At 39.9% G+C, this 12411-nt stretch overlaps 1 protein-coding gene across 2 annotated transcripts; it reads right to left on the bottom strand.

Annotated features, from left to right (window-relative positions):
* Nucleotides 1–2455: 2455 nt before the first annotated feature.
* LOC131230759 (uncharacterized) lies at nucleotides 2456–12174 on the bottom strand. 2 transcript variants are annotated; one of them, XM_058226715.1, is made up of 4 exons: nucleotides 11830–12171; nucleotides 11636–11679; nucleotides 8022–8786; nucleotides 2456–4856 (listed from the first exon to the last, which is right to left on the bottom strand). In XM_058226715.1, the coding sequence occupies exons 2-4, from the start codon at nucleotides 11639–11641 to the stop codon at nucleotides 2952–2954; spliced, it is 2676 nt and encodes an 891-aa protein (XP_058082698.1). In that variant the 5' UTR covers nucleotides 11642–11679; nucleotides 11830–12171; the 3' UTR covers nucleotides 2456–2951. The 2 variants fall into 2 exon arrangements, with proteins under 2 accessions (XP_058082698.1, XP_058082700.1); XM_058226717.1 differs by lacking the exon at nucleotides 11636–11679 and having other exon boundaries at nucleotides 11830–12174.
* Between the last annotated feature and the right edge of the window lie 237 nt (nucleotides 12175–12411).

The following is a 12411-nucleotide window of genomic DNA, read 5'->3' on the forward strand; positions in this document are numbered from 1 at the left end:
AGTCTGGTCTTGAGGAGTTAAAGGATATACAAAGAGATGGGATTCATTTAAGATACAGTACAAAGAAAATCCAATACATTCATTGCTCTCATCCTCCATGATGGCTTTCCCTAAACTGCCCATATGATCGATGGGCTGTTCATGCGCCAATCCATCCGTCCATCTCTCTTTTGCCTCGTGGTATCCTCGATTAGTTCATCGATAGCATCCTCAATTGTTCCACTTGTATTCAATCAATCCATCAACGGACTCTTCTTCACATGTCATTAAGATTGTGACGATTTCACCAGACATGTTATCCTTTGGATTTATCGACGGGTGGTCTCTGTGGGATTTTTACCAATTCAGTAATTTCTCTTGCGCCTTCTTTGACTTATACACCACATGCCTCTTTCATCGTCAACTGACTCTTACGAGACACTTTTGAATGCCTGATGGATGGTGTTGTTTGTAGTGAGGATAGAGATAATGAGTCAACTCATTGCAGTAGTGATTGGTGGAATGATAGCACGGACGATGATGACAACGAATACAAAACAAACAATGGGTAAAGGCGCAAGTCTGGGTCGAAGTCGTGCAAACTGCAAGAATGTCCGCTTCTCACTGTCATAGTTTTTAAACTTGCGCCTTCTTTGACTTATACACCGCATGCCTCTTTCATCATCAACTTACTCTTACGAGATGCTTTTGAATGCCTGATGGATGGTGTTGTTTGTAGTGAGGATAGAGATAATGAGTCAACTCATTGCAGTAGTGATTGGTGGAATGATAGCACAGACGATGATGACAACAGATACAAAACAGGCAATGGGTAAAGGCTCAAGTCTGGGTCGGAGTCGTACAAACTGCAAGAATGCATTCTTACGTCATAGTTTTTAAACTTGGATCGACTCATTCAGTCTCGAGTCAAGTCATAACTCGCTTGAGTTGGGGGTGACTCATGGTTTCAAAGCAGATTGGGTAGTGCCAAATTCAAGTTGACTCATCCAAATCGCACCCAACTTGGAAGTGTTAAAACCACGCACACCATCTCAGAAATGATTGCTAGGTTACATTCTAAAACTTGGGGATAGATTTTAGGTTCCTCTCCAGGCTAACATGGGATTGGAGTGGCTTTTTGGGAATGGAAAAAAAATGTTAGTTCCCAAGAGCAGAACTTGCTTTGATAACAATGACATAGGGTGGATGAGAAAGAAAGGTCGAAAGTAAAAGAAGAAGAACCAGGTTTTACACAAACCACAGAATTAAAAGAAATTATTTTTCAGGCCATGTTTGGAATCCATGAATTCAATGCCAATTGCCAAACGGCGGAACAGGAAAAGGGTTTTCTTTTTTACATGGAAATTGTGTTGCTTGGATAACAAACAAAATGGTGGATTCCAGCAAGCAAGTGTTACTCTCCATAATTTGAATTCTTGGCACAAGAAACTAACTGAACATTACCAGTAGCAAAACCCCCAACCCGTTGCCGCCCTTATTGAACATTGTGTGAGGAATATGAGATTTCCACTTGCTACCCAAACAAGAACACAAAATTAGAATCCATGTTTAAATTTGTCTCATGAAAATAATCATTCAATTATATATATATATATATATATATACAAAACAAAAACAAAAAAACAAACCTTTCTTTTGCTGTGGATTTCATGTATCCAAACACGCCCTAGGGGTTATCTCCCTTTGCAAGAGTATTTTCACCCAAAACTTGCACTTTTTTTTTAGTCAATATTCAACCCTATACCTATGACCTTAGGAGTGCAGATTTGAAATCATGTGAAATTGGGCGGATTTTAGTCTGTATGGAATCGATATTGAGGTGAGAGTTCAAAAGGAGCTCTTTTGGATGCCTCTCAAATCCAAATCCCTCCAATTCCTTGCTTACCAAAACAACCAAAAAACAGCAAATCCCTCAGAATTCGATGTTGTCAAACAAGCCCTAGATGTCTTTATACAGGCCAAAATACAAATAAAGATCCAACACAACCTCACAAATCAAAACTTTACTATTTTTAACCTATAAACAATTAGCACATGGAATTACACTAAAACAAGAAACTAAACAACTATTTAATAGATTCTAAATCCCATTAAAGATTTTCCCTAAAATGTGCAAAATAACATGCACCTAGTGCTGTTTTACATCCAACCCGCATGAACAAATTGGGGTCCCTTTAACAGATAATAGTTGATCTACAGTCAGAATGCATCAAATGCATCACCCAGAGCGGGCACAAGCCCCAACCATGTTTGGGCACTTGCAATGAAACACGGACTCATAACACTTCTGACCACAGATGCATTTGTATCTTCCGGTGATTGCATCCGCACATTTGTGAAAAAATAGAACTTTGTTTTATGCTCAGGTAAAATGAATAACATTTCAGAAACTACAGTTAATTTCGAAATCATGAATCATTTGTATATGTGAAGCGGACAGAATATACTCAACCAATGGCCACAAAGATGAAATTTTGAATTGTTATATATGAAATATAGGAATTTGTAACCACATGAAAAACCATACCTGCTACAACATGGCATGATCAGATAAATATGGATGCTCACTTTGTACAATGAGGTATCCCAGCCACAGAAACTCCGATCAGCATGCAACCCAGTTCGAGAAACCAACAACTGCATTCCTCATCATGAGCTGCAATCAGCTATTGAAGCTCACAATTTGTTCAGTTAGACTCATGTGATCAAGGATGCGTTTCGATGTGCAACTGAACAGAATTACAAACATCCAGTCCAATCAAAAGGAATGATCCGATTGTTGTGATGTTTCCCAGTATTCATAATTCAAAAGCAGCCCTCTTATCACAATTCAATTCAATTGCGCACCTAAATGCAGCCTAAACCATCCCCTTGTGTCTGATTCCCAAATTTTCAGAAGTTGCAGATGCTGCATCCAACTTAAAATCATACAAACCAAACATCCACTAGCCCTAACCACATCTGCTCTGGCTTCCTGTGAAAATTCCTGGCACATAGGCAGTTCTCGGGACCTCAAGAAACTCGTGAGTTCCTTTCTTTCCAACCCGAATCTGAGACTCGCTAACCACGTTCATGTTACTACTACACTCGTCCGCCCCATCTACCTGGGAATCCGTGATGTCAGTACCAGCATTACCAGAATTGGAAACTCTGGCACCATCGCGGACTCCCCGCCGCCGCCGAGGAGGCCTGGGCATCAGATTCCCGCGTGGCTGGGCCTTCGTGCCCCTCCCCCTCCGCCTCGCATTAAAGAACCCACATTCGAGGGCTTCCAACACCTTCGTTGTCAATGGCCGGTTTCTAGTGCTCTGCCTCCGACAATTTGCGACGGGCAGATTAGTACTATCCGTGCCATTGGAGGTGCCTGGGGCCAATGAATCTTCATGCCGCTGATTTGATTCTGGTGGGAAGGAAGACCCTTTTGTATTCATATCTTCCTGGCTGTCTGCTGCTTCGATGTAGGGCCCATCTGTCTCAAAATCTGGCATACTGTGCGGGAGGTTCAGGTCAATCAAAGCCCTCTTTTGAGGTTTATCATGAGACGCAGTCTCACTAACAGTGCTGGTACTGAAACCGTTCTCGCTGAGAATGCATCCACTGCTCCCATCTGCACTTCCTTTACCTGAAGAGCTGGCAGATACCTTTGGTTGAGAGGGGCCCTCTTCAGTGACCACAGTATTGCTTGCTTCAGGTGAGTGTGATTGCCACCGACGCTCCTCTTCATTCAAACAAGGACCCGTGGAGAGGGCATTAGTGCAGCGCCTGCTCTCTTCACGATTACAAGCATTTAATCTCCGTCGTTTCAAGATGGGTGACAAATATTTTGGACGGACAGATTCTACCCTGCGACTGAACTGACGCTTTATGCTCTTTCTTGGGTGTTGTTTGTTCAATAGATCAGGGTACTGGTCCTCACAATTATCATGCGGCCCAGTTACGACAGTTCCTTGCTTTGAAAGACTAAATACATATTCTGGCCCATCTATCAACATCCCTGCCTTCTTATCATCAGACGTAGCGGGGAAGGAGTCCTCTTGATCATTTGATATCTTATCAGCAGGGGCTGGCTCATCTTCAGAGCTATCATTATCGTCCCTTTCTTTTGAAAGGTTTGTAGGCCTGGAAGTACGAGCAGTATCGACAGGTAAGCTTCTCAATTCTCTTACCTTACTGGATTTTTCTCCATGAACCAAAGAGGTATCCACAACTGTAAATTTCGTAAGCTTGGAATCACAATCTTGAACTCTTGGCCGAAGATAGCAATGGCGCTGATGATCAGATGGGGGACCCATTTTGTGGAATTCGGCGTTTTGGTCCCACCCATTTTCTTCCTTCGTTATGCCACCATGAACCGCTTCAACCTCAAACTCGAGAAGCATCGGATCCGCTGCCACTTTGTTCAAGACATCGCTGACAGAATCAAAGTACTGGTTTCCTTTCACAAGTTTTCTTCTTGAGAACTTCTTAATGCCAGGGATGAGAAACACCAAAGCCTTGGAAGTTGCATAACCGTTATTCTTGGGCTGCTCGGAGTGCCACCCACTCGCAAGCAAACGGGGCCAAACAGCCTCCCAGAAGAGATCGTTCGACCGCGCCTTGCTCAATCTGAAATCCCCCGTTAGAAATTTGATTATCTCTGCAGATGAGAGAGATGAGCATGCTTTGCCGACAGGTAATTCGGAACGAGTAGAGATGGGTGGATTTGCCTTTACAGGCTCCATGGCGACGCCGGTGAGGTCGTGCTTCCCCTTGCCAACACCTACAGCTTCTACTAGAATGTTCAGGCCGACCATAGCCTTTAAACTGGAGACATATTCTTCTAGAGAAACTTTGCCCTCGCCAAGTGTCTTAGTGACCTGAAAAAAGAAAGAAAGAGAAAAGAAAATGAAATGAAATGAAATGGAAGGATTTCCCTCGTAAACAGATGAAATAATAATCTACTGTGCAAATACAGAGGCATCCAATGTGAGTGCACCAATTTCCTTATCTGGCGCACACTGAAATTGGAATGAGGGCTGTCAATGGGTCAGTTCATATAGTACTTGTACCCATGCTAACTGGTTTTGGGTCTTGCCGGGTCCAAGTCTAGTTCTTGAAGACCCGGTTCCGACTGGGTTTAGGTACCCGTCGGGTCTAGGTTTCAAAGTTGAGTTCAGGCCTGATAAAAACACTCATACGGTTGGGCCCGCCTGATGGATGGATTAGATTGTCACTTAGAAAACCTTTTTTTTTTTTTGCTAGAATCATCAATATATACTAAATATGGGTTTTGCTAACATCCACACCTTCATGGGGACGTTGCTAACATCCCCAAAGCATTTAATTGACACAGAATGTCCAGTCATCAATCAGGACAGTTCATTCATAAGAACCATTGGGAGAAAGCCATGGTGCAAGAATCACACTGATTGGATGATCCTAACCCTATGAATGAGACCAAATTGTTCCAAACATCTGTTTTTTATGAGCCATAGATTGCACAGTTAGAATCATCAAAACCAAAGTGCTACTTTGGAATCATAAGCAATACAAAATGGGATCTAGCAAAGGAATGGTTCCAGATGATGATTGGACCTATTTTGTTTTTTTCTGCTCAATCATCCGATGGGCATGATTTTTGCACCATGGCTTGTCCCTATTTGTATGAAAGAATGGATGGTTCATATCAATGATTGGACATCCCACATGTCGTTTTAAGGCTTCGGGGACGTTGCTAATGTCCCCGTGAAGGTGGGGAGTGGGGACGTTAGCAAAATCCATTATATATAATTGTACTGTTAAAATTAATTGGACCAAAACCCAAACCTGACTTGTCCCAGTTTTTAACAGGTTTCATCAGGTACCCATGGATCCAGGTACCAATTGACAGCCCTAATTGGAAGTGTGACATAGTAGTCCATGATCTGGGCTATTTATCAGGGTGGTGCCCACCAAGGATGAACCATCGTTCACAAATTGCATGCATTGTAGAACCCTACCCATCTGACTAGTGGGTTTTCATTGCTGACGATTGCAAATTTCCAGACCAATCAGATGACCAGGATTGGCTGAATAGTGATACTTTTCTACCATGGCTGATCTACAATGGGACACAACTGAATGTCCAATTTTTTGGGAACTCGCAATGGGGAGAACCGTTGCATGGTGTAACCAGAATGAAAGGTGGCGATCACCAGCAGCTATGGTGAAGCGGATCTTTGCAATGAAGCACAAGAATAACAAATGATGAAGCCATTAAATACATGTAGAAAGAAATTCAATGTGTAACACAATGCAGTGCAGAATTATCCCACTACAAAAACCACATAGATTCTGAGAACCCCTTACGAAACAGGACTGCAGAATATGTACAACTCCTATGTGTCTGGTCCATATCACGGAAGGCAGGAATTAACACATGAGACGTGTCTGGTCCATGGACTCTAGTAGGCCATTTCTGTTTTATGTAATTGGACCTTTCCAAACTGCACAAGGATACTACTACGGGGAGCTATCCTTTGCTGACCTTGCATTTCCTTGAGGTATAGTCATCTGGCCAAATCTTACTCTGAAGTATGAACTGGACGGGGAAGCTAGAAAAGGAACTTCAAGATGGGAAGCACCCAAAAATTACCAAACTTCCATCACCATAAAACACTTTCTCTTTTCACCTTTTCCATTTGGTTTCTTCTAGATCAAGTCACTAGACTAGTTATTACTGAGTTTTCATCTTTCATCATTTTCCATCACAATCTATGTGCCACGGTGGTTCCTAGCCTCCAAGTTGAGTTTGGAAATTACTGTATTTGTATGGAGCAGAATGGCCATTGCAGTGAAATTTGGCAGCCAGCTGCATTTTACTTACTGGTACTTCCAGTCCAGTTCGATGGACTTTCTCAATTCACCAACCTTCAGAATCAGGTTTCTGTGGTTTCCAAACAACACTTATTTGAATTTTTCAATCTTTCTAAACTGGGTCTAAATTAACCCACCCATTCTTTTTCTTTCTCCATCTTCATGACTCTCAAACACATCAGCATTTTTCCATCTGTGAGAAATCTTTTTAGATCCCGACACTGAATTTCTCCTGAGAGATATCTGCGTGTAACTATATGCATGGTCGAGTCCCACGAGTTACCACAATTAATCTTATTCTTTTATCTAGTATGCATTCCATTCAATGTAAAAATGCTGCCACCATCGTCATAGCTTTACCCCAGCTGGATCATGAATCTTGTTTTGCCAAAAATTCCGATCTTTTTTTTTTTTTTTTTAAACAATCCAAAAATTCCTATCTAAGGCCCTATACTCAGTTAGTGATCCATCCTAGTCTGTTTGCACATGATCGAACCATCCTAATCTGCTCTCCTTCATTCTCTCTTGTTGGGACTACCCCTAAGCTGCTTCGAATTATCTCGTTCTAAATACTATCATTCCCAGCTCTCCCACACATAGATCTCCACATCCTCCTCTCTACAACACTTAATTCATCTTCTATTGACAAGTGCGAGACAAGAAAAAATGCATTCCTTTCTTTAATTTGATCAAGAAGTTTTCACCAAAAATAGGTGAATGTAAATTCGATTAGAAATATTAGACTACATGTCTAAAACATCTTGCAATTCATTGTCAATACCTATGATGCATAAATTGATTGCTGGTGAATTGAAGTTTTAAATAATAATAAAAAGTTTGAAGAAAAAGAAAATATCAAATAGAATAAGTTTCAACTTCAAAAATCAGTTCATTTATCGAAATCTAGTAGATTCTTACAAAATCCACATATGTAACCATATACTTTAAACAAAAATAGCTCATCAAAAAACCAAGAACTGGGTACAAAAGAAAAGGCCATAAGCATTCCACAGCTGATAAGCTACATGAATCACATACAATTCTGACCTTAAAACTAATTATCTAAAGAACGAAGATGAAGTTGCAAGCAAGATGAAGCTCCTTTTTTTCTTCTTTTTTTCTTTTTTGAGAAAGGTGATGAAGCTGAATTTGTGTACCAAGAAAAATTGCCATAAATTTAAAATTACCTCTTGCAAAGTATTTCTGCATTCCTCTGACATGTGAGGTAGCAATCGTGACAACAGTTCCTGTTGCCTCCATCCTGTAAAAATACGCTGACCATGTATACACCTCCTGCTTCTCATCTTCCGACACTCTGACCACTTACGATGACCATCAGACCGATAAAACTTTCCGTAATAGAACGATTGAACATCGCCCATGTCTTTACTCCCAACAAATCTCTGGACTTGAATGAGATTCTTCCCAAAAATGTAAAGCCCAAGGATAAAACTCTCTTGTTCAATATCACTCCAAGAGCCACCCAATGAACCGGGCACTGGAACGTAACCTTTGCTTTCACACTTGTTGTCAAGGTTGGGCATCTTTAGTTGCTGCAAAGACAAATCCACGTCCATCTCATTACCTACCACTTCAGAGTCTATAGGCTGAGTTGTATCTGCAACAATCATGTTCCTGAAAATTTCTGACTGTTCATGTTTCATTTGATCAACTATGTCATGGACCCACATAACTGGGATGGGTAATCCTATTTGGATGGAGTTGTCAACATCAAACATCTGTTCGGGATCAGTTGGATGGCGCATCGGCTGAAGACATCTCGATTCTGTTGTTAGTTGTGGAATTTCCACCTGATACTCATTGCCTACTCTAGGAGGTACCTGTGGGTCCCCATAGATACCACTTATGTCCGGAGAAGCTGTCGAAAGCAACCGGTAGGCTAATGTTTCTTCCATGCACTCCTCATCATGATCTACTTCAACTGAATCCATCTGTCAAGCAATTGAATGTAAGAAGAAGAAAAAGATTGTCATTCGATCGCAAAAAACATGACTCGGTACTTCTAAGAAAACACAAAATACATCCTAGACATTGCTGCAAACAGGGGCCCACAATCTTTGGTCCAAGAAGAATGACAAAAGCAAATGAGGCGCCTATCAAAACAAATCGCTGCTTGAATAAATGATAAAATATCACAGTAATTTTCAAAAAAAAAAAAAAAAGATTAACGATTAAACATAAAGGCGTGATATGGCCATCGAAATGCAACCAGCATTTGCTAGTTGACATCATAAATGGCAAAAAATCAGGTGAAAGGTAAAAAGTAACCAAGAATCATGTACTTGCAACTGCATTACCTTAACATAAAACAAATGGTTAAGACAGAAGTATATGGCACCACGAAGAGGCAGTACTAAAAGTATAGTGTAAGTATAAAATTAAAAAATTAGTGGATGATTCGTTGGCTATGAATATCCAAAGATACTCAAAATATAGCATATGTAAGAAGCTCGACGTTATGAGGCTTGCATGCGTTCCTACGGAAGGAATATCCCTAAAATAGGATACCTGTTGCATAAAATACCTAACCCGAATGTTGTGTTCTTTTAGGGCCTGTCCGAGTACGAGGATTCCAAAGGAAAAGAAACCATTTTCCTTCGACAATACGTTTCCCCTACTTGATTTGCAAAAAAAAAAAAAAAAAACTATAAATTCTACAAAGAATTATTAGCCTTATCCACCTTTCCAATAAAATTTATTGGCCTTATCCACAGTTATAATTCTCTAGCGCGAGACACAAGGTGCTCATTGTCTAATGAATCTGGGATTTCCAATTGAGAATAAACAGACCCTTAATAAGGGAATACATTTTTCAATAATGCAAATGAAAATAATCATTGAATAAGCATTATAGTTATCCATTTCCACAGTGGGTTTTGTTTAAATAAATAAATAAATAAATCCACACTGTGGATTCCTCATAATCAAACAGGCCCTACGAGGAAAACATCTACTCATAAACCTAACATCATGACATCTCGTTGCTAATGATTGTGAACATCAACAAAATTCATCAATAACAAGTAGATGTAATTAGAGCCTCTAAATTTCAATACATCCCATGATGTGGTACTTGTCAACTGAGCTCAATGACCAAAATTGCCTTTGTATGCAGCGACTGCTATCATGGGCACTCTGTTCTCTTTCCATCTAAGCATTAGCACTAAAAATCCAAGTGTGACAATAAGAAGTAAGCTTCATCTTCTTCTTTTTTTATATATAGTTTTACAAATGAGAATTCCTTGACTAGAAATACTTCAAACAAAGCTAATGTGTCTGATTTGTAAGGACCATTGGAACTTAATATTTGCAAAGGAATCTCTTTTTTCTTGGAAGAATGTGTGAGGCAAATCTCAAGCAAAAATGCATCAGACAACAAACCACAAAACATAACTATTCGAAAAAATAGAAATAATAAAAAATCTGGGTAAAGGATTCCTAATTAATAGTGGACCCACGAATATAAATTCATTAAGCCTCTTTGAGAAAACCCCATTTAGCTGTAGATCAGCATAGGAACGAAACAAATTAAATGCATCTATGTAACAAGAAAAGAAGAAAAAAGATATGACCCAAGATGTATCTTAATACAATCAATAACAATTAGAAAATATTTCACGAAGAAAATTCCTAACCTCTCATTCCACTCAAATGATTCTCGGAATGAACACTCAAAACTTTATATATAAAAAAAAAAAAATGCTAATGTGGACATCAAGCACTGCATAGAAATATAGTAATAACTAAAAAACGAAATTCCCAACTGCCATTGAGAAGAAATACGCAAACAATGTTTAAAAAAAAAAAAAAAAAACCCATAACAAGAAAGCCGATTTCATATCCATTCGCAAAACATGAGTAGAACAACACAATCCCATGGTTTCAAACCAAAATCACAAAATTTCAAAAGAGTAAAAATTAAAGAAACACGTGAATGATATTGGCCACTAGAGAAAGAAAAATCTCATATTATCCCAATAAAATGAGCAACATTCGATCATAACAAGCTTTTCAAAAAAAAAAAAAAAATCAATCATGACATAGACAAAGATGGAAATTGCTGGCAGCACACAACACCAGTTTCTCAAGATTAAAATCAGTTTAAGAGAACTAAAGAAACCCATTAAGCAGATTAGCAAACACATAATCCCCGAATGAGCCATTTGTCCGGCCGCCCGATTAAATGTACGTGCATAAGCCACCTTCAGGCGATCCAAACCGTTCACATGTTGGGATCCATAATGGCTGGGAGATAACCCAATAACATCCCCCGTCAGATTGTCATGAACATATCTGATCAGCCATCCCCACCAAACATGAACCATCTGCTGCAGTTGACCAGTGACAAGCCATCAATCAGATGGACTAGAGAACATATTGGGGCATGGCCCACCAGATGAAGAGCTTAGGTTACAAAAAGTCAGCCCACATGTATCAAAACTACTGCATCGAAGAAAGAAAAATAGAACTCTATCTCGACCGTGCATCGTATAATACCTACAAACAACCATTATAAAAAGAAATTCCTACATAACCCAGGTACTGCAATTCATATTCGAATAGGAGAAAGCGATATACAACTAAAGATCGCAACATCCGGCACGTCGCAAGAATTCCCATATGATCCACCAAAATTCTACTCGTTTTTAACTAAAAAACAACAGTAACACTAACCAAACAACATGAAAGAAAAAACCCATTAAAGAGAAACAAAGAAAAGAGAACATGTAACAGAGAAAGACATGCAACAAGCAAGAAAGAGAGAGGGAGAGTAAGAAACCTCCATAAAAGAGGCTGAGCGTCAAAACCCACGTGGAATCAGTCCTGAGGAGAAATGGGTATTAGTTGTTTTCTAGAGATTGACCTCGATCGATTACTTTCTCGTATGTAAATGGTAAAAACAGAACAGGAAAGAGAGAGCGAGCGAGCGAGCGCGAGAGCGAGAGAGAGAGAGAGAGAGAGAGAGAGAGATACCTCTTACAAGGGAGGGAATGGCAGCGGGGTGAGAGAGAGAGAGAGAGAGAGCGAGAGAGCGAGCGATTTTCTTTTCTTTCTTTCTTTCTTTTTTTTTTTTTTGTTTTATTTTCTTTTTTCTCTCGCTCTTTTTCTTTTTTTTCTTTTTTTTTATTTTCTGAGAAGGGATTTTAAGGGAAGGTAAGGAGGTTTACGCAGGTTGGGAGTATTTATGGTTCCAGCCATGCTATTTAAGCTACTCGCGAGAGTAGCCATCCCATAAGAATCCTACTCTCACCCCCTTGTGGGCCAGATCCTGACCGTTCATCCTGTCTGTCCCATGTTTTTTGTGTTATATTCTGAAAATAACGATAATCAAGAAGGTGGGCCATTACACTTTTCGTGAACGACGGCTACAATCTCTTCAACGGTTTTGACGGGAGTATTCTTGGGGTAAGTAGTCAAGTCAATCAAGAAAAATTCCCACTTGCATGTTACGAATACACTAAAGTACGATTTCGGTGTATGATAGTTTCCACTAGAGTTGTCACGTGCAACGCATGTGGAGAGGGTGATCGACCATACACATCCAATCGTTCATTT

The sequence above is a fragment of the Magnolia sinica genome, chromosome 17 (genome assembly GCF_029962835.1).
Source record: "Magnolia sinica isolate HGM2019 chromosome 17, MsV1, whole genome shotgun sequence".
NCBI lineage: Eukaryota > Viridiplantae > Streptophyta > Magnoliopsida > Magnoliales > Magnoliaceae > Magnolia > Magnolia sinica.

Excerpts from the sequence above, each read along its gene's own strand:
- LOC131230759 (XM_058226715.1), bottom strand. Across the intron at positions 4,857-8,021 it reads GCAGAAATACTTTGCAAGAG|GTCACTAAGACACTTGGCGA; the intron begins GTAATTTTAAAT and ends TTCTTTTTTCAG.